The sequence below is a fragment of the Nicotiana attenuata genome, chromosome 2, assembly GCF_001879085.1.
Source record: "Nicotiana attenuata strain UT chromosome 2, NIATTr2, whole genome shotgun sequence".
In the NCBI taxonomy this organism is placed as follows: Eukaryota; Viridiplantae; Streptophyta; class Magnoliopsida; order Solanales; family Solanaceae; genus Nicotiana; species Nicotiana attenuata.
The window spans coordinates 55033719-55056215 of record NC_031990.1 but is presented as its reverse complement, the minus strand read 5'-3'; the positions used below and the strand labels follow the sequence as shown (position 1 = coordinate 55056215).

The 22497-nt window shown below is 37.7% G+C and overlaps 2 protein-coding genes across 6 annotated transcripts; one reads left to right on the top strand and one right to left on the bottom strand.

Annotated features, from left to right (window-relative positions):
- On the top strand, nt 7592-10620 carry LOC109210409 (31 kDa ribonucleoprotein, chloroplastic). Its single transcript, XM_019373826.1, has 4 exons — nt 7592-8238; nt 8486-8587; nt 9107-9388; nt 10242-10620. Exons 1-4 carry the CDS (start codon nt 7738-7740, stop codon nt 10305-10307), a joined length of 951 nt encoding a protein of 316 aa, XP_019229371.1. The 5' UTR covers nt 7592-7737; the 3' UTR covers nt 10308-10620.
- LOC109210387 (protein-L-isoaspartate O-methyltransferase-like) lies at nt 11005-17490 on the bottom strand. Of its 5 annotated transcripts, none has more exons than XM_019373790.1 (5): nt 17275-17445; nt 13868-13950; nt 13466-13736; nt 11638-11802; nt 11005-11407 (listed from the first exon to the last, which is right to left on the bottom strand). In XM_019373790.1, exons 2-5 carry the CDS (start codon nt 13931-13933, stop codon nt 11157-11159), a joined length of 753 nt encoding a protein of 250 aa, XP_019229335.1. In that variant the 5' UTR covers nt 13934-13950; nt 17275-17445; the 3' UTR covers nt 11005-11156. The 5 variants fall into 5 exon arrangements, with proteins under 5 accessions (XP_019229335.1, XP_019229344.1, XP_019229361.1 ...); XM_019373799.1 differs by lacking the exon at nt 13868-13950 and adding an exon at nt 15959-16073 and having other exon boundaries at nt 17275-17444; XM_019373816.1 differs by lacking the exons at nt 13868-13950; nt 17275-17445 and adding an exon at nt 17469-17490.

The window sequence follows — 22497 nt, the reverse complement described above, 5'->3', positions numbered from 1 at the left end:
CCTCACACTCCTCAGACCATTTGAAAGGAGCACCCTTCTGGGTCAATCTGGTCATAGATACAGCAATAGATGAGAAACCCTCTATAAAACAGCGATAATATTCGACCAAACCAAGAAAATTTCGAATCTCAATAGCTGAAGACGGTCTGGGCCAACTCTGAACTGCCTCAATCTTCTTTGGATCTACCTTGATCCCCTCAGTCGACACCACATGACCAAAAAACACCACCAAATCGAGCCGAAACTCACACTTCGAGAATTATGCATACAGCTTTTTCTCTCTCAAGGTCTGGAGCACGATCCTCAGATGTTGTTCATGATCCTCCCAACTGCGGAAATACATTAAGATGTCGTCAAATAAACACAATGACGAACGAATCAAGATATAGCCAGAATACACTGTTCATCAGGTGCATAAATGTTGATGGGGCGTTCGTCAGCCCAAATGACATCACAATGAACTCGTAGTGACCATACCGAGTCCTGAAGGCAGTCTTCAGAATATTCGGATCCCGAATCTTTGGCTGATGATACCCTGACATCAAATCAATCTTTCAAAATACTCTGGCACCCTGTGGTTGGTCAAATAAGTCATCAATGTGTGGTAATGGGTACATGTTCTTTATTGTAACCTTGTTCAACTGCCGATAATCAATACACATGTGCATAGAACCATCCTTCTTCTTCACAAACAGAACCGGAGCACCCTAAGGCGACACACTAGGCCGAATGAAACACTTATCAAGCAACTCTTGTAGCTGCTCCTTCAACTCATTCAACTCTGCTGGTGCCATATGATATGGTTGAATAGAAATGGGGTGAGTGACCGGCAACAAGTCAATACCAAAATCGATAACTCTATAGGGCGGCATGCCCAGAAGGTCTGCTGGAAACACATCAGGGAAATCTCTCACTATCGGAACTGACTCAACGGTAGAAGTATCAGCACTAACATTTCTCACAAAGGCTAGATATGCCTCACATCCCTTCTCAACCATCCATTGTGCCTTAAGGAAGGACACAACCCTACTAGGTATATAATCCAATGTACCCCTCCACTCTAACCATGGAAACCTGGCATAGCCAGTGTCACAATCTTGATGTGACAGTACAGAATATCATGATAGAGCGACAACCAGTCCATGCCCAAGATAACATCAAAGTCTGCCAAACTGAGTAACAATAGATCAACTCTGTCGATACCACCAAACACGACCGATACACAGGGTCCACAATAATAGAATCTCCCACAGACGTGGACATATATACACGAGAACTCAAAGAATCATGAGATATATCCAAATACAAAGCAAAGCATGATGACACATATGAGTAAGTGGATCCCAGATCAAATAAGACTAATGCATCCCTATGACAAATCGGAACCATACCTATGATGACTGCATCTGATACGACCACCTCCACCCTACCCGAAAAAGCCTAGAATCAGCCCTGGCCTCCCCCTCTAGGGAGACCCCTACCCGCTTGACCTCCACTCCTAGCTGGTTGTGTAGGTGGAGCGGAAATTGGAGCAGCAACCACGGCCTGTGGACCCTATGGAATACGTGGAGCCTGTGTAGTTTGTAGAGGTGCACCCCTCCTAAGTCTGGGGTTGTCCCTCACTATATGTCTGGTATCCCCACACACAAAACAAGCTCTCAGTGGGCGTGGATGCTAAAACTGACTCTGGCCTGTTCGGCTAGACTGACCGCTGAAGGCACCCCATGCAGGAGGTGCACTAGATAGTGGCTGAGCAAAATGTGCCACCTGACACCTCAGAATAGCCAGATTACCACTAGAAGCTGGAAGTGATGAATAGACTGGACGACTCACATAGCCCTTGCCATGACGTGCTGCAGCTGGGGCGCGGGCACTACTATATCCTCCGGAATCTCGAGGCCTCTTGGCCTCCCCATCCTCCCTTTTACGGTCCCGCATACCCTCCAACCTCCGCGCAATCTCCACCACCTGCTGATATGGAGTATCTATCTCCAACTCTTGAGCCATGGTGAATCTAATACCATAGTTGAGCCCCTCGATGAATCGGCAAATCCGCTCCCTAACCGTAAAAACCAAGGCAGGTGCATGTCTGGATAACTCACTGAATCCGATGGCATACTCTGACACAGTCGTAGTACCCTAACGCAGCTGCTCAAACTCCGCATGACATGCATCCCGAAGGGTCTTGGGAACAAACTTTTTTAAGAACATCTCTGAAAATTGAGTCTGTGTGAGTAAAGCTGCATCGGCAGGGCTACCCTTCGCGTAAGCTTGCCACTACTGATACGTTGCTCCTCACAGCTGGAATATAGTAAAAGAAACTCCGCTCGTCTCCACAATACCCATGGTGCGGAGAATACGGTGGCACTTCTCTAAAAAACTCTATACATCCTCTGTACCTAGGCCGCTGTAAGTAGGAGGATGATAACAATAATGAGAAGGTAACGGAAGGTGACTCCGAGGCCTGCGGACGTCGGGCAGGTATACCTTGAAGTCTCCTGAAAGCAGCTAACCAATCAATCTGTAGCGTCCGGCACGGGACATGCGTACGTGGATCTGCACAAAAGATATGTGGAAGCGTAGTATGAGTTAAAGGTGTTAATCGGGGCCGGCCCACTAACAACCCGGTTTGACCCGATTCAGCCCGGTTCGGTAAGTGGTGAGAGGGGTTGGCTAGGGTAGAGGGTTGTACTGGACAAATGAGGGCCTTTTTTGGCTATGGTGCATCGAAACCCGGCTAGCCCGCTAACCCGTTCAAGGGTTTTAACCGTGTTCCAGCCCGATCTAGCCCAGTTTATGCTGTAATTTTTTTTTAAATTTTGACCGCTGCCAAAAGTCAAAATCAGAAATGACCGTTGGGCAACGACCATTTTTTACAGTTTTAGCCATTTCGGCCTATCCCCTTACTAAAATAGCCCCTCCACCCCTAATAATTGATAAATTATATTCTTAGTCTTTATGTTAATTTGAGATAATTTGTGTTATTTTGAATTTGTTAGACTTACTTAAGCTTAATGTGTTAGTTTATTAGACATGTTAATTATTATTATGTAATAAAAATATGAAATGAAAGCCTTTGAAGTTTGATCCTTACACATTGGTCTTATTAAATAATTTTATGTAGCCACTTAATTTCAATTTTCAAATTTTCAAATTCAAATTTCAAATATAAAATAATAAACTATAAAAGTTTAATTTTATTCCTTAAAATATTTATTTTATTATTTAAAAGTTTGCAAACGCTTAAGTAACAATTACATTTAGCAAGTAAACATAATACACTAAAAGAAATATAAAAATTAACCCGGCCCGGTTCGGACCCGATAATCCTGAACCTAGACGGGCCCGCCAGAACCCAAAATATCCCAGCCCACTACCAGCGCGGAATCCTAGCCCACTAACCAGCCCGCCCCACTAACCGGACGGGCTATGTTTTTCCATGTCCAGCCTGTCCAGTAAACACCCTTAGTATGAGTACACCACAATGGTACCCAGTAAGTATCAATCCTAACCTCGGTAAAGTAGTAACGATGCCAGGTCAAGACTACTAAGACATGATAGACAGAACAAAATATAATAACGAAAAGTTATGGAAAGCAGAGAAATGAATGATAACAAAGCAGTTTAGCAACGTAAAGTAATGACAGAATTTTAAGCAAAAAGGCAACAAGAAGAAAACACATAATAAGAACCACAAATAATCAAATATGGACAAAACTGGTAAGATAGGGAAGACTAAAATCAACAAGAACTGTTCAACCAATAAATCTTTTCAATATGATATGCACAACAAGAATCACAATCAATGTACCACCTCGTATGCACATTTCTCAATTTCAATCATAATCATTCCTTATAACACCGCGTGAGCCTTTACATTTAGTTTTAAAAATTCTTTTTCTCGAAATAGCTACACGCGTTTTAGCCCACCTTATCACACCGCGTGGCTTCAAGTAGTTCCCCTACCAGCAATACGCGTATCAAGCCCACCCCTACTAGCAACACGCGTATCAAGCCCACTTTATCTCACCGCGTGCATTTCAACACCTAGCCTTATACCAGTGCTTGCGTACCAATATCACAACACAATTACAACTCGCACCACAAATACTCATATGCCACAACTTGTCACAAAATCATCAATACCAATATTTCCACAATAAATAGCTCATGGCTCAACCACAATATGTACAAGAATCTCAACAATAACAAAATAAAAGTGAATATCATAACAAGAAAGATATCTCAACAATTAACAACTTCACCTCAATGTGATAACGGCTTTTACAATTTCAACACCAATAACTCTACAAGAAGATATTCCATGAAATAACAAGTAAGAGGTAGAACAAGTATTAACAATATCAAATAAAGCATGTAAGGGTAGATTAACAATGAAAGATATAACATGTTATGACAATTTAATTAAAATACATTGAAAGAGTCTAAATAACCTAAACAAATCAAATACGACATATAGCCCGTGTACGCACTCGTCACCTCGCGTATACGTCTTTCACATAACACAAATGGCACATTCAACCCAAATACTAAGGGATAGTTCCCTCCCCCCCCACAAAGTTAGACAAGATACTTACTTCAAACAAGCTAAATCAACCCATTAGTAAGCCCTTTCCGCAAAAATCCAACTGTGGACGGCTCGAATCTAGCCAAAATAACTTAATACCATAAATACAAATCATAGGAAACTATTTCGGATAATAAAGTTGCAATCTTTAAAGAAAATCAGAACGTCAACCCCATACCCACACCTCGGAACCCGACCAAACTTATAACATTCGAACAATCATTCAATAATGAGTCCAACCATATCAAAGTTATCCAACTCCGACCTCATATTGACCTTCAAATACTCAATTTATAGTTTAGGAAGTTTTCACAAAAATTTCTAATTTTTTCAACTCAAAACACTAATTAAATTATAAAAATAATGATGGAGTCATGAATAATAAGCAAATACGAGTAAAAAATACTTACCCCCGGTCCAATCCTTGAAAATTCCCTTCAAAATCGCCCAAAACCGAGCTCTCTAACTCTAAATATGGATAATAAAATAAAACCCTCGACTCTAACCTTTTCCACCCAGTTATTCTGCTTCTATGGACATTTAGTCGCTTCTGTGACTCCGCTCTAACTCAAGCCCAACAAATTCCGCTTCAACGGTCCATAATGTGTACCTGCACTCCCGCTTTTGCGGACCGAAGGGCGCATCCGCGCATTCACTTCTATGGAAGCTGACTGCACCTGCGGTCCTAAGACATCTTACCAGACTCTGCTTCTGCGGAGGATATCCGCATCGGCGAATGCGCACCTGTGCAAGGACCTCCGCACCTGTGACCTTCCGCTGGTTGGCCTCCCTTTGCTTCTGCGATCCCAACCACACCTGCAGCTTCGCACCTACGGCCAAGCCCACTGCAGGTGCGATGATACCAGAAACTCAGCTGTTCAACAACAATTCCTCCAAAGTCCAAAATGGACCCGAATCAATCCGAATCACGTCCTGGGCCCCTTGGACCCTATCCGAACATAGCATCTAGTCCCAAATACATAACGGGCCTACTTGAGGCCTAAAATTACATCAAACAACATCAATTTTACGAATCGCACCACAATTCAAACCTATTGATTCCATGAACATTCAACTTCTAAAACTAACAGCGAATCATATCAAACAACTCCGAATGAGCTCAAATTTTGCACACAAGCATAAATGACACAACGGACCTATTCCAACTCCCAAAACTAAAATTCGAGCTCGGTATCAATAAAGTTAACTCTCGGTCAAACTTATCAACCTTCTAAACCTTCACCTTTCCAACTTTCGCCAATTCAAGTCAAAATGACCTACGGACCTCCAAATCAATATCCGGACATACTCCTAAGTACAAAATCACCATACAGAGCTACAGAACCATCAAAACACCATTCAAAGTCGTCTACCCAAAAGTCAAACTCCGGTCAACTCTTTCGACTTAAGCTTCCAACTTTGGGACTAAGTGACCTAATTCACTCCGAAACTCACCCGAAACCATACCAACCACCCCGACAACCACAATTTAACATAGAGGAGGCAATAAATAGGGGACCGGGGCTAAAATACTTAGAACGACCGGTCGGGTCGTTACATCAACAAGTTATATATACATAATCCCCCCCCCCCCCCATATATATACAGTATGATCTTTCGACAAAAAAGATTCAACTGAACCCGCAATCGATTATATTCTTTGCATTACTAACTTCTTTATTATTAATCTCTTAGCTAGGGGTGTCAATAATTCGGTTACATCATTTATTTTATAAAATTTATATCGTACTTATATTTCAGTTACTTCATTTTATATAATCAAAATTAGACTTTGAAATCGTCCCAATTCTCGATTTTTCTTCGGGATCGGTATGATTCGGTTAATTTTCAGTATTTTTCTTAAAATATCATGTAAGAATCACTAATAGAGAGTTAGAACGTGTTAAGATACATACTTACTTAGGACTTCAACAAAACTCTCTATACATTTTTACAGTTTAAAAGAGTTGAATCAAAAAAATATGAAAGATAACCAGAATAGAAATTTATCCCACTATTTTGCTATAGCGTAAGAGAAATGAAGCAAAGACAAAAAAAATATAGATCACACAAGTTGGAATAAATTAATCAAGATTGGACTCAAAATAGAGTCTATTGGAGGATTAAGTATCCAATAAGAAAAATCTAAATCATAGTGAGAGTAAAGATATTTAATACCTTATGGTTTGATATTCAAGATCACCGAATTACCCTTGGCTTGCTATTCAAGATGCTAGCTAAAACTAATTTAGGTTTGAGAATAAGAAACTTTTTCGTTTTAATTACTTTTTAGCTTGTAATGTTTTCATAATCATGAGGTCCAAAGAAATAATTAATATATTATCTTTTTAAACCTAATATATAAAATATATTTTTTATGCAAATTATTTGGTATAATTTGATATTTTTTGGTTTATTTTTGTATAATAAAAATCTATCGTAATTATTGGTATAATTATAGATTTATATAATAATCTATAATATTATTAAAAAAATCTCGGTTCGGTTCAATCGATATAATCATTTTTAAAGACCCATTAACAACTTATTTGGATGTCTGTTGTATTGTATCGTATTGTTACTTTATATATAATGTTTGTTTTGATTGTTACTTAAATTTTATTGTATTGTATTGTATTATTAAATTCGTCGTTACATAACATCGAAAAGTGTCACATTATGGAACGACCGATTTAGTGTGATCGCATTGTTACCTTATTTTTTTCTTTCATCTTGCCCTTCCTTTGCTATTAATAATTATATTTTTTCTTTTACCCTACCTTTTTATATAATAATTTTACCTCGTAGCTTATTTTTTCTTAATAATATTGCCAATTTATTTTTCATATTGTTAATACATGACATCATAAAACGATAACAAACAATACAATCTATTCAAATATTATATACATACAATACCTACTCTTAGCTTGTGTCGACACCAAACGACTCCTAACAAATTTAATATAGTTATTTTATTTCGACCTCTAAATCCCCTTTCCTAGTCCTAGAGGGCAAAAAATCTAAGAAAAATCCCCAACAAAATCTTGGACCATCCGCCGTTTCAAACCTCTCTGCCTTTCTCCTCAGTCCTCTTCATCTTATCCTCTCTCCCTCCTCTAAACCCTTCCTTAGAGAGGCATAGAGAAATGTCCTGTGCAACAAAGCCAATAATCAAGCCTTCATCCATGGCAACGAACAGTTGCCTCATTTCTCTTCCTCCCCTCTTTGCCACCACCACAAAATCCAAATCTTTTGCTTACCCATATCTCTCAAACACATTAAAACCCATTAAACTCCTCCACCTTTCTTGCACTTATTCACCTTGTATCTTATCCCTAAAAAAGAAAACATCAGTTTCTGCACTTCAAGAAGAAGAAAACACCCTTATCCTTGACGGCCAAGAACAAGAATCTGGAGACTTGTTTAGCATTGAAGCTAGTGGTGAAGAAACAGAAGAAGAAGGGTTTGTAGAGGCAGTTGGAGATGCTGGGGAGAGTGATGAGGTTGAAGCAGAAGAGGAGGAGGAGGAGGAGTTTCAAGAACCACCTGAAGATGCTAAGTTGTTTGTTGGAAATTTACCTTATGATGTAGACAGTGAAGGGCTGGCTCGTCTTTTTGAGCAGGCTGGTGTTGTTGAGATTGCTGAGGTAACTATTGACACAATTTCACTGAGAAGTTCGCATCTTTCTTTTAATTTTTATTTCAGAGGTTCTTGAAATTGACAGTAGGAGAAAATTATTTATTTATTTATTTATGAGGAGATACATGTAGAGCTTGAGTCTTGTAGACACTGTCCTAAGAAACTATTTCAGCTGTTTAAGAGTTTCCTCACGATTAAAAATTTAAACAAGCAAACCAGCAAGTCAATATTGAGCTGATATTTTGTTTTTACAGGTTATTTACAATAGGGACACTGATCAAAGTCGTGGATTTGGGTTTGTGACAATGAGTACGGTGGAAGAAGCTGAGAAAGCTGTGGAAATGTACAATCGTTATGTGAGTTTACGTTAGCCCTTTATTGTATTAAATCTTTGTGTGAGAAGCTTATTCTTGCATGGCACATGCTAATGTGTTTATTTGGAAAAAAATATGGAGAAAGAAGAATTATACAGAGATAACAGTTAGATGGGATTTGAATATGATGTTTACTGTTTTGTATGGCTTTGAGCTGTTTCTTGTGAAGAGACCTGTATAACAATTCAGTCATTTTGTGGTTACAATAGATGAAGCATAAAAACATGGGACGCAAGCATGGGAAGAGAAAAATGTAAGGGTTGGTGAAGAAGTTTAAAAAAATTGTATAATTTAGGAGCTTATTGCTTGTGTGATTTATTCTTCTGGTGTACACGATAAAATGTGAAGGATTTGTACATGTGGTTTATCTATATATTGCTTAGTAAAAAATTTGAATAGATTCTTGTGAAAATTCAATATTTGAAGCACAGATACTTTGATATGTTTCCAGACTACTTCAGTAGCTTTTTGATTTTGATTTTGATTTTTCGCTATGAGTAGGATGTCAATGGAAGACTTTTGACAGTCAACAAAGCTGCTCGTAGAGGAGAGCGACCTGAGCGTCCGCCTCGGGCATTTGAACAGTCTTACAGGATCTACGTCGGCAATATCCCATGGGGCATTGATGATGCACGCCTTGAGCAACTGTTCAGTGAACATGGTAAAGTAGTAAGTGCTCGGGTAGTTTATGACAGAGAAACTGGCCGGTCGCGAGGTTTTGGTTTTGTTACGATGGCAAGTGAAGCTGAAATGAGTGATGCAATTGCTAACCTTGATGGACAGGTAATACGCACATAGAATTTTCACACACAATCGAAGTCATGCTCATTTGTTAATTCATATTGTCTTTGAAGAGTTAACCAAAAAAGGAAGCGTGTCAATTCTCTCAATCGCCTTTCATATTTTCCATTGTCTAAATTTTCATTTTTCTTTTTCGGCTGATCAGTTTTCTAATTAAGCTATTTTATTTGGGTTTCTTTGATAAAATCCAAACTGAATGCTGGAAACTAAGGCCAAAATTACGATATTGCAAAATTGCAACAGCTATATTATAGAGTATAATTATTCTTTTCACAACGATAAGCAAGTCGACGTTAAAGATTGTTGTATCTTTTACCTATAGTTTGTTCATTATACTTATTCACTCAAAAAAACCCTTTTTCGTCATTACCCGAGTTCTTACTGCGCTGATTTAATTATGGCATTAGCAATGCATATGTGATGTTAAATGTTTACGATTAAAACAAAACTCCAATATAGTAGAGTAAGTGCATTAGTTGCTGGAGAGTGAGATAAGCTAATTTTTGAAATAAGGTATTGCTGTTTATTCAACTGTGTTTATACGTTAGAGCCTAGAGGGGCATTACAATGATGTTTAATTGGTACATAAAAGATGAATTTATTCAGTGGTAAGAAACATGTGAAGCTTTATAATATCCGACAGTATGAAATAATATTGTTATTCTGAAGGTCATCTGACATCTACAGCCTAAATCAGATTTATTCATTACTTCTTTATCTCTTAATACAGCTGGTGGGTTTTGATATTTTCGTGTGGAGTTCATAGTTAGGATATATTTGTTTGACAGTGTTGAACTTGAAGCTAACAATTCTCTCCACTGCTGGTATATTACAGAGTTTGGATGGGAGGACAATCAGGGTAAACGTTGCTGAAGATAGATCCAGGCGCAACACGTTTTGATTTTATCAAAGGTTCATTTGTTCTATAAACATAGCGGTTACAAATCTGCAGCTATGAGTGTTTTTTTCGGGAATTTTGGTTAGCCGTTTTCCATTTTAGCACTTGCTTGTAAGCTTTGAATTCCAAGTTTTGAACCCTGAATTAGCAATTGCTTATATATAGATAATGCGTCTTATATTTTTTTCTCTTTCTTTTGATTTCTGGGAACTTCAAATTGGTGGATGAATGTTTGTGGGCGGACAAAATTAGATGTAGAGATGTGAGAATTGGAGTGAATTGTTACTGGATATAGCATGTAGCAAACGTTCTTGTATGCACAGCATGGCTTGCTTTACCAAAGAATTTGCAGCTTACTTAGACATTGCATATGTTAGTTTGTAAATGTAATCCCTCAAAATAGTAGCTATAAACCCATAACTTTGAAAATATAATGGGTTCCATGCTAAAAAAATTCGGATATTGAACCCATAGAGTTTCAATTCTGGATCCACCTCTGCTCGCAGATCGGCTAATCTCAAATATTTCGCACTTCCATTTTAGGTTCCTTGGGCAGCAACATATTGAAGGGAAGTTCCTGAAATGTTCCCTTGTATTTTTATGTTTGCATTTTCATGCCAATTAACCAAGGGGCTTTTCGATTCAACATCACAATATGGTGAAATATTTTGTTAACAAGACTTTCTTAGTATGAGAAATCTAAATAGAAACTAAAACAGCACCATTTCATACATTGATTCATCAGTCCAAGCGTTCGCAGAGCTAGCTGTACAAAAGAAAGCAGAAAAAAGAAGATCTAGTTATACATAGTAAATTAAACTAGGACTATTACCATCACACGAACAGCTTAATTTACAGGCCCTCTAACTGTGAATCCCGACTAGTGAGAGGAACATAACGGACACAAGTCTCACTTCGACTGCTTATCGAACCATCTGAATTCTTGTCTATAACCTGTAGGTCTTGAAAACAAGTTCCTACTGGAATCACCATCCTTCCTCCAGGCTTCAACTGATCTATGAGATCTTGTGGAATATCTCCTGCCGCTGCTCCTACGTGAATGGCATCGTAGGGTGCATGCTCTGGCCAACCCTTCCTCCCATCTGTTATAATACACATAAATCCCATCAACTTATACAAGGAAAATAGTCAAAGTAGAAACTAAGAAATAAGGTTAAGAAACATCTAAAACTTCTCAGTACATGTAAGAATAAATATTGACTATTGACAGTTGTTTAGTTGTGATCCATAAAGAGAGACAACATTCTTTAAGTAGTGGTATATTTCTCAATTCTTACGCTTCCTGCTGGAAATACAAAGCTATAAACCATACCACGAACATGCAGTGAGAGGGACCCGTCTTTGAGCAAGGGAGCTGCTGCACTTTGTTCGACATTCTTCATTGACCATGCAACTAACTCCGGGATATGTTCAACACCAACAGCTCGACCTTTTGGTCCAACCATTAGTGCAAAACATGCTGTGAGATAACCAGTTCCTACAGAAAACAAGCTATTCTGAAGCCAGTCTAAGTGCCAAGTAAAATCAGCATCCGCACACTCATAATAAGTAGATTTACTGGCATTTAGCGAACACCAAAGGAATGAGAAATAGACATCACCACCAAAGAGGATAAGAGGAAGAGAACGAAATTTTTAAGATGGTCAACGGCCGTGAAACAGTTCAATCAAGGTACAAAGTTCAAAGCACTCAAACCATTGCTTGATTGATGAAAAACAAGGTAATTTCACCCTTAGCCAAGCCAACCTATCCTTTTAGCAGGCAAAACTAGCTTAATGCTTTAAAATAATAGCTTAAGACTTCATTAACTGGATGGTTCATTGATTCAAAAATCTAGTTGGTCAGGATGTTTAAGTAAATTATTCAACAAGCTTTCTACTGATCCCCCCTTTGTTGGATTTAATTACTCCGAATCCAACAGAAGTAAATTTCAAAAGGCTAATAGCATCCATTAGAGTTTTCCAATTGAAGTTGATGACTATCGATGCATTAACAACCGCATCAAAGATCCAAATCTACTTAACACACAATATTTGATTTATTTTATTCAGCCATCTTACAGAAAACTCCAATGAAATTGTGTTGTTACATATACCATTTAAACTAGTACCACAAAGAATATAAAATTTAGAATTTTTTAATTACTAGTAACTTCTGAAACAATCGTAGCAAATGAAACATTCACCTAAAATTGGTATAAAGAAGAGTATCTCTACATTCAACAAGCATCTATTGGAAAAAGCTATGACTGTACAAGATCACATTCATTTTGATGCATGAATTCTTACAAAGTGCTCCCTCCATAAACCCGTTTGCTACTTCCATTTCCCGCTACTTCCTACAATCAAACACCTTCAGAAGTTCCCTCCAAGGTCTATACAACAAACTACAAAAAACTCCCTCCACTCCATTTTATGTGGACTGTTTTCTTCTTAGTCCGTTCCAAAAAGAATATCAGTTATCTATACTTCGAAAGAATTTAACTTTAAACTTTTCATTTTATCCTTAATGACATGCTTTAATAGCTACAGAAAGCTCACGGCATTTTAAGATCATAGGTACTATATGCCTTTCTTTCTTTATTAAACTCCATGCAGGTCAAACTATGCTACATAAATTCTTTCTGAAATATATGTTCAACATCAACATAGAATTTATTTTTAAATTAAAAGAGCCAATGGAGCTAGTATAAGCGTCAAATTGTTATCCTATATTTGCATGACATGCAAACATAACATAGATAATTTGGGGAAATAAGAGGATAAAGTTTGAAGATGATTCATTCTCAATCCAACTACCGTGATCTCCCAGAATCATGGAATCAACCAAGTCTAGAAAACTCAGAATCAATAAGCAGCGACTATTTGCCGTATCAACTGCATCCGATGGTGTCACTTCTGTCACCCACCATGTGAAAACCATGCTACTTATGGTAATAAACCTCATGCTTCTAGAGCTTGTAAATAGCGGTTTCTTATTCGTCATAAAGCAAATTACAATAATAACTTAGCAGTTGAATATGAAAGACACACATTTAGCCACATATACAGCGACATCCATCTTAATACCTTCCCACCAATAGTGAAAGAAACAGTATCAATTTGCTAAGACATTGCAGGAATAGTGATGTCGAAAATCACCTGAACCGACATCAAGAGCATGCATGCCAGGCTGCAACTTGTCCTCCAATAATTGAAGACACATAGTATGCATATGAGGTGCTGAAATAGTGGCATTGTAACCTATACTCGCGGGGCTATCAACATAAGCAGGGGTTCCCTCAGGTACAAATAAAGCCCTGTCGATAGTTTTCATTACTTCCACTACTTTCTCAGATCTGATCACTCCATATCTCAGCAACTGCTCAATCATTCCCTTGTTTCTGCTAATTGCTGTTCCACTCCAATATTGCTGTCGACAAACATAAAACAAGAGTGAGATGAGAGATACATTGGCCCATCTCCTGACTTGTTCAAGGTTGAATGGGAAGGAGAAAGAATAGTAAATAAGACATTATAACTACTGTCTCAAGATATAAGAACATTTGATGTGACGATGCATTGAGAAGATCTGCTTCCCAAAAGGTCGTATACATAACCAACGTCCATTACTATTCAAGTGCATCCTACACAAATTAACAGCTATATTATCATCATATCTGCTTCTTTTTTTTCATATTAGGAAAGAAATTCAAAAAGAACCTAGATCAGTGGCAATAACAGCTTATGACTTCACGGCGGGGTGCTTTAGTAGGAATTTAAGAAAATTATCTGGTCACGTAGTCAGATCTGCTTTAACCTTATTTGCTAATACCACTTGGGACTTGCTAATCAAGTACTTGGGTTAGAAATGGTACATTGATTGAAATGAGCTAAAATCCAGTTACTGAATTAGAACTAGTGAAGTTAAGGAAATAATTTCAAGGGAAGAACTCTTAAACCATACAAGCAAAAGTGAGTATAAAGTCATACAAATAACTCATTACTCTTAGTGGCATACTTAGGCAACAAGGTATGGCCAGAGACTTGAGGTAAAACTGTGATGGCAGCTCATAGCAACGCAGATCAGGCTACATCAAGCATGACAAGCGAATTTTGTCCGATACTCTATTTATCGTTTCATAAAGCTGCTTCAAGACAAGCTTTCGTTTAAAGCTACTTGTACTGGCGTTATATGAAAAAAAATATATGCAAATTATAAATGTTAAACTTCATTGGATTTTAAAACTGAAATTAAGTTAAAGTTCTAATCAGCTTAATATGCATGAACTCTAAATACATTAATAATCTAGAAATAATGCCAATTAAACTCTAAACTTTATACAATTCTTCAATAACTAAGAACAGAACGACTGATTAATAACCCAAGAATTAAAAAAACAATTCTTTAGTAAACACAAAAAATACATACATTAAATCTACCAGCTAAAACTACAAATCCACAACTAAGAACTAAATAAAAGAGTAAATACTTCAAGATTTACTAATTGTTTCAATGCTAAAGGGCAAAAATCAAATTAACCAATAAGGTTACATGGGAAAGATGGTTTATTGCAATATCACTATTTCACTTATCAAAATGGGGTCTAGTCACGCGAGAGAATAGGAATAACCATGATATTCACATTCTGTGATTTTTATTTCCCAAAACACACATTATAACATCTTCTTTTCGGAAAAGAATTTTGACAGCAAAGGTTGCACATTCAAGAGATTTCTTGGTTTGCTTGACACTGCTCCATAGTGTGGCTTGTGCCAATGGAGTTCACCCCCTTAATACATGTACCAGTATTTGGACCACCCCCCTTGGAATTACCTCACTAAAATATGATCTAAAATAGATAAAACGAAAGTTAAACACTGTAGGCTTGATAAGAGACAGAAACTGTTGTGACCCATATGGCCGACTTGGAGGACACCTCACTTGCCAGCAAGGACAGTCACTTGACTAGGCACGTGGACAAACACAATCAGCAAGAGAGTGACGTTCTACGTAGGAGTAAACGCGTGAGAGTGCCATCCAAGAAACTAACTGATTTCATTGTGGAGAAAGGGTGATGATAGCGTGAAGAGGAGCAGTAGTGCGCAGCTTAAGAAGAATACCAGATAGTATAAAAGAAGGATTAGTGAATGTAGTAGGAAAAAAAATGGCTTATGTTGAGTCTTTTATTCTCTCATCCTAGTCTAATTTTCTCTGTTTCCCATCCCTTCTTCCTTCTCTGTTCTCTTACTTTTGGTTACTGTTTTATTGCAATTTTCCCTTAAGGCTTCATTGTAATTCACTGATTGAATCAATACAATCTGCCAGTTCCTATTCTTGTGAGTTAGCAATTCAGTTATTACAGAAACTAGTACCCAACTTAACTAACTAAATGTACGTAAATAACTCTACACCAAGATAACCTCAATATACTTGATGTTCGGTAAAATTGCATATATTTAATCATTAATTGTTGCCTCACATTCTAGTACTTTTAATTTTCTTTTGAGTATTAATTATAACACTTTAAGCTTAATATTATATTTTAACTGTGTAGGAATAAAATGATGTAAATATAAAGAAATTTGAAGCAAAATTGAATAAAACGTGAAAGAAAAAGAAAGGAAAATAAACGAAAAAGAAAAAGGGGACACCTTTGGCATTTGTCCCCCAAGTCGAAGACAATTCAAAGCAAACAATCGAACAGTTAGGCAGCAACAAGGAATTTGAGCGTGAAAGGCACACTGGTTCCAGCGCTACGCCAGCGTCCTGCGTGCGGGCAATGTTATTTCGGTCCAATACGATTCCAACTTGTATAAAAAGGGTTCTAAACCTAATTTAGAGGATATCTAACAGACATTGAAGGAGAATTCACGTGGGAAACACAAACCAAGCTTTGGAGGAGCCTTCTAACTAGTTTTTCTTCTCTTCTCTTCCTTTAATTTGTTTACTAGTTCTAGAGTTTTGGGTGCTACATGAATGTTGTAGTTTGAACATTGAATTGTTCTTATTATTTTATCATATTGGTTTATTTATTCAATGTTGTGCTTAATTATTCGATTGCTTGATCACCAATTGAATACTATCTACGAATCTAGAATTGAACTCGGGAGAGGAAATTATAGATTGCATATAAGATAAATTGCATATAAGATAGATTGCAGCGAGATCTTGAACCTGAATAACGGCAACAGATTTGCGGTTAGGATAGGGATCTATATACCTAATCCCCTTGCGTGGTTATTATACGAGAATTATTAATGCGTTCTTGTTAATCCTAATTTCATAGGAACATAAGCGTTAGGTTAGCTTGAATAGGTGAGTAGTATTTCGGGAAAATACTACGAGTAATATTAACGCTGTCAATCAATAAATCAGATAAATTAATTAGACAATTTTTCCCATTGAATTCATCTCTAAGATTGCAGGCTTGGTTCTTTTAATTTCTTAGTATCGACTCTAGATTAGTCGTAGTTAATCACACTTTAGAAAATCGCTTGAATAAATTAATTGTTTGAGTTTAATTTAGTCGATACTCTACTCACTTGGGAGCATCTGTACAAAATAGGAGTATGAATTTTTTAACAGTATCTTCAAGTAAAGCAAACAACTATTATAAAAATTTTAATTTAAAAATTCCTTATACATAGATATTAACCAAATGCTATACCAGCACAAAGGAGTGTCAATATTTTTAGACAAATAGAAGAAAAGAGTGTTATTCCCTCGGTCCAATAAATATATATATATATACATATATATATATATATATATATATATATATATATATATATATATATGAGGGTGTTTGACTGAGCGCAAAACACATAATATAAAAACAAAATATAGCCATTTGTGTGGTTAAATGAGAATTATTTGTAAATATATAAACGTGTCCCACAGATTAAAAAAGAAAAAAATTTGAGACGAAATAAGACATGAAAAGAGGAGAGAGAGGGAACGTGTGTACCTTCATCGAGGAGAAGAGAGGGAAGATTTTAGAATTAGGGAAACGAGAGAAGGAAGATGAAGTGAGGAGGAGAAGAGGAGATTGTAGTTTGAAGGTGGCGAGTGAATTACACTTTACGATAGAGGAAATTAATTATATTGCTGGTAGAGACTGCAACAACAAACACTAAAGACGTACGACATCTTCACTCTCACCTTAATTAATTTAGCATTGTGTAAGCTCTTTCGCACCAACACCTGTTACAGCTTTTTCGCACCAACACCTGTTACACCTCTGTCCCATCCTTTTTTTTTTTTGGTAGAACCTCTGTCCCATCTTTACGCAGCCTCGATACCAAATTACTATACATCATTTATCCGAAACATCAACTCAACTCAATTTAACTATAAAATATGACTCATCAGATAAGTGTTGCCTATCAGATAGGAATTCAAGGCAATTCAATAAATTGGAAGAGCCATGGATAACTATAGTTCATGGGTAATATATACGTATAATAATATTAGGGCAATTGACCAAGACAAGTTTCTAAGCTACAGGAGCATTCGTTCAACATAATCGAAAATAAGAAACCATAAAATTGGCTGGCATGTCTACATATTTTTTACTACTAATTTTTAGGATACGCATTTTGCACGTCTCAAGTTAATGAGTAAAAAATTTTAAAAAATAGCAAAACATGATTGTTAGTGGCGGAAGTATATTTTTCAAAAAATAAAGTAAAATAATAATTAATCAAAATTAACACATATTGTGCCGACCCGGCTGGTCGTTTTGAGAGTTGTAGCCCCATTCCCCCATCTACTGCTCATTTTATGCTTTACGGTTGTTATGTGACTTGCCGGGGTAGTTGGTTCGGGTCCGGAGAGGTTTCATAATGAGTTGAGATACTTAGTCTCACGGTTGAAAGCTTAAGTTAAAATGGTTGACCGGATGTTGACTTATGTATAAACGACTCCTGAATAGAGTTTTAATGGTACTGTTAGCCCCGTTGGGTGATTTTGGACTTAGGAATGTGTCCAGATTGTGATTTGGAGGTCCGTAGTTAAATTAGACTTGAAATGGCGAAAGTTGGAAATTTGAAAGTTTGATCGAGAGTTGACTTTATGGTTACCGGGCTCGCATTGGAGTTCCGGGAGTTGGAGTAGGTTCGTTGTGTCATTTGTGACTTGTGTGCAAAATTTGAGGTTAATCAGACGTGATTTGATAGGTTTCGCCGTTTCGGCATTGAATGTAGAAGTTAGAAGTTTAAAAGTTCATTAGGCTTGAATCGATGCGCTATTCGTGGTTTTAACGTTGTTTGATGTGATTTGAAGGCTCGACTAAGTTTGTATGATGTTTTGGGACTTGTTGGTAGATTTGGTTGAGGTCCTGGGGGCCTCGGGTGGATTTCGGATGGTTAACGGATGAGAATTTAGACTTGGAAGATGGCTGAAGTTGCAGATTCCTGGTGTCTGATTTCCTTCTTCGCGTTCGCGATGGGTGTCCCGCGTTCGTGAAGAGTAGTTGGAGGCAGGTGAAGATTTGTTCTTCGCGTTCGCGTATGGTGAACCGCGTTCGCGAAGGTCTAGGAAGATGGTGTATCGCGAACGCGGGAAGGGGGTTGCGTTCGTGAAGAAGAGAGGAGCAGACTGGGACCCCACGTGTTTGGTCTACGCGTTTACGAAGCTTGGGGTCAGTTAGGCATCACATTCGCGAGTGGTGCCTCGCGTTCGCATAGAAGGCTTTTCGCGGCAGAATGGTTTGTGCTACGCGAACGCGAGAGGAGGGTCGCGTTCGCGAAGAAGGGTCATCTGGGCAGACTTAAATATTTCAGAACGAGGGTTTGAGTTCATTTTCACAATTTGATTTTGGGAGCTTGGCAGGAGGCGATTCTTGGTGAAATTTTCAAGTGGGTGATTGGGGTAAGTGATTCTTACTTACCCCAGATATAGAAAATTCAACAGTCCTCAAAGTCCAAAATAACATGATCCGAATCACACCCGAGGCCCCCGGGACCCCATCCAAACATACCAGCAGATCCTATAATACGATACGAACTTAGCCGAAGCCTCTAATCACCCCAAACAACATCAAAATCACGAATCGCACCCCAATTCAAGCCTAATGAACTATTGAACTTTCCAACTTCAAAAACTAATGCCGAAATATATCAAACCAACTCCGATTGACCTAAAATTTTGCACACAAGTCATAAAATGATACAGTGGACCTATTCCAACTCCCGCAATCGAAATCCGATCCTGGTATCAACAAAGTCAACTCTCGATCAAACTTCTCAACCTTCTAAATCTTCAACTTTCCAACATTCACAAATCAAGCCAAAATAACCTACGGACCTTCAAATCAATATCCGAATATACTCCTAAGTCCAAAGTCACTATACGAAGCGAAACCATCAAAACTCCATCCCGAAGTCGTTTACACATAAGTCAACATTTGGTCAACTCTTTTAACTTAAACTTTCAACCTTGGGACTAAGTGTCCCAATTCATTCTGAAATATCCCCGGAACCAAACCAACTATCCCGGCAAGTCACATAACCACAAATGAACATAGAGTAAGCAATAAATAGGGGAACATGCTACAATTCTCGAAACGACCGGCTATGTCATTACATGATTTGTCCCGACATTGCTCTTATACCTTGTTTTGATTGAGAGATCTTTGTGCTACATGTATTCACTTTGGATGATCATTTGAGTTTATTTCTCCGTGCAAGATATCATGTTTTAGGATTTTATTTCCTAAATTGGCCAAGTTAGACGTTTGTAAAATTATTGCTAAAATGAGTTAACTGACTTTATGCTTATATATCGAACACCCATCCGTATTTCTTTATTGCTATGTCCTTGTGTACTGTGTTGGCAAATTGTGAGCTATGTCTTGATGGCAATTGTTGGCATGTAATGAAATTATGATTGTGGCACATGTGGACGTGTTGGGCGAATTATTTGGGTGTTGGCATGAGGTCTTTGCCGTGCTAATATTATTGTTGATATTGCACATATGGCACGATAAGGCGGGATATGTCGGATTTGTACATGTGGCGAGACAAGGTAGGATAAATTGTTAATATGCATGTGGCAAGACAAGGCGGGCATTTAATTTATTTTAGCACACGCGGTGAGATAAGGATGGTATTGTGATGTTGTTGTATGTGATGGTTTCGGGGGTTATTCTTGTTCAGCTTGTGTGATGTTTTGGATGTCATTTCTGATACTATTGTTGTGATTGGGCGAAAGTAACATGTGTCACACCTCCTTCTTCCTACACCCGAAAGGGTATAAGGGAGTTTTTTCAATTAAAGGACAATCGAAACGAGATTTATTATTAAAGGATTCAGAGTCGCCACTTGGGAGATTTATGGTGTCCCAAGTCACCGGCTTAAATCCCGAATCGAGGAAAGGGTTGACTCTGTATTACAGTCCGCGAACCAGAAATTCGGGTAAGGAATTCTGTTAACCCGAGAGAAGGTATTAGGCACTCCAGAGTTCCGTGGTTCTAGCATGGTCGCTTTGATCATACTTGGCTTATAAATTATTTAATTACTGGTTTTAGAACCTATGTGCGTTTACCTCTTTTAATCAAAAATTATCTTGAAACGGGTTACGCGTACATATACCCATTTATTTGGCGCGCCAAAATCGTTTCACGCGAACGTGTCCACAATTAATAACGCTTTATTATTATTAAGAAATTTTGGCCAAAGTTGCGCGAACGCATACTCTGGTTTTGTTTTTAAAATCGTAATTATGTTACGCGAACGTATACACAATCACAATGGTGTTTTAAACGGCCCTAAAGTCTTTTCTACGAATATTAATCATTTTTAATATCTAGGTTATGAAATTAATACGAGAGCCATAAACTATTTTTGCTACTTAAAATGGACCACCTCCACTAATAAAGGGTTTGGCTGTTCGATTAATGGGCATAAAAGCGAGGCCCGATTTACCAAATAACCCAGCTAAAAATAGGGCCAGCCATGGCCATTGACGTGAAGGCACCAATTTGCAGCAAACTAAACGCATGTCGCGCAGCCCACTCCCTTTCTTATTTTCAAATTACTTTCAAAGCTTTGGGCCTAAATTGAGCCCAATCCCAACGTAATGAAGGGCAACAGCGGGTACCAAATTATTGTGCCCAGGGATCGAATCCTTGAGGAGAACCAAATCCAAACCCCAGGGTCTTGATACAAAACTTCACAGGATCCATTCATATGGCAATCATCAACATAAGCAGGAATAGCTTAATCTAATAGAAACACAAGATGCATAAAAATTCAAAATCTCTCATATTCAAACCCTTAACTCTTGAGGGGGAACTTTCGAAGCCTGTTGGATAAACACAAACATCTAACCATTACTCAAATAGAATAGACTATAAAATTCAGATCTTATTCAAGGTCTCATTCCAAACCATAACTAATCACATCAAGCCAGAACACTTCTTTCATTTTAACCACTATCAAATAAGACCAAACCAACAGGAGAAACAAAATTCAATGGTTGCAGCTTTCAAACACATGCTCAATCCTAACCCTAGCAACTTTTGATTAACAAAACATTCAAGTAATCTGAACTTAAGGACATATTCATAGGTCTTAAATCTAACGGACACTTCTAACAACAACAGTGCCTAAGAATTAAATAGGTGAAAATCAGTAAATGCTACATGATAATCCCATTACAGCTTCAATGTAAAATTCATGACTCAAAGCACGACCTCGTTCTAAACATGCTGAGATAAAAATCGACAAGACAAACTAGGAGAAAAACTAAAAATGAGAACATCTGATAAAAGAGAACATAATCCTCATTTTTTCCTCAACAAGAAATACTTCATGAATCAATCCTTACATGCTTAAGGTCAGGGATATGTACCTGGAAGTAAAAAAGAAACAACAAACGAGGGTCAGCAGAGCAGCAGCAGAACTTGATACCAGCAACACAACCCAGATTCAACGATTGCAACACTGAAAACCAGCTTGAAAATCCAATGAAACAGTGGTCCTTAACATCTTGAAACAGAAAACTCCTCCCAAATTTAATATTACACTATATGAACTCTCAGAATAAACCAAAAATGTGTCCAGACTAGAAAACTTCAGAAATCGACTAAGAAAGGAAAAGAAGATTCAATGGAACAGTGAAAAAAACTCCCAGCCATTTCCTTTTTTCTGATTTTTTCTCACTTCAAGTCTCTTAGGTCTATTAGGTC

Excerpts from the sequence above, each read along its gene's own strand:
- LOC109210409 (XM_019373826.1), top strand. The coding sequence starts at position 7,738 with ATGTCCTGTGCAACAAAGCCAATAATCAAGCCTTCATCCATGGCAACG. Across the intron at positions 8,588-9,106 it reads TGGAAATGTACAATCGTTAT|GATGTCAATGGAAGACTTTT; the intron begins GTGAGTTTACGT and ends CGCTATGAGTAG. Across the intron at positions 9,389-10,241 it reads TTGCTAACCTTGATGGACAG|AGTTTGGATGGGAGGACAAT; the intron begins GTAATACGCACA and ends GGTATATTACAG.
- LOC109210387 (XM_019373790.1), bottom strand. The coding sequence starts at position 13,933 with ATGGACGTTGGTTATGTATACGACCTTTTGGGAAGCAGATCTTCTCAA. Across the intron at positions 13,737-13,867 it reads AATGCATCGTCACATCAAAT|CAATATTGGAGTGGAACAGC; the intron begins GTTCTTATATCT and ends GTTTGTCGACAG. Across the intron at positions 11,803-13,465 it reads TGCTCTTGATGTCGGTTCAG|GAACTGGTTATCTCACAGCA; the intron begins GTGATTTTCGAC and ends TGTTTTCTGTAG.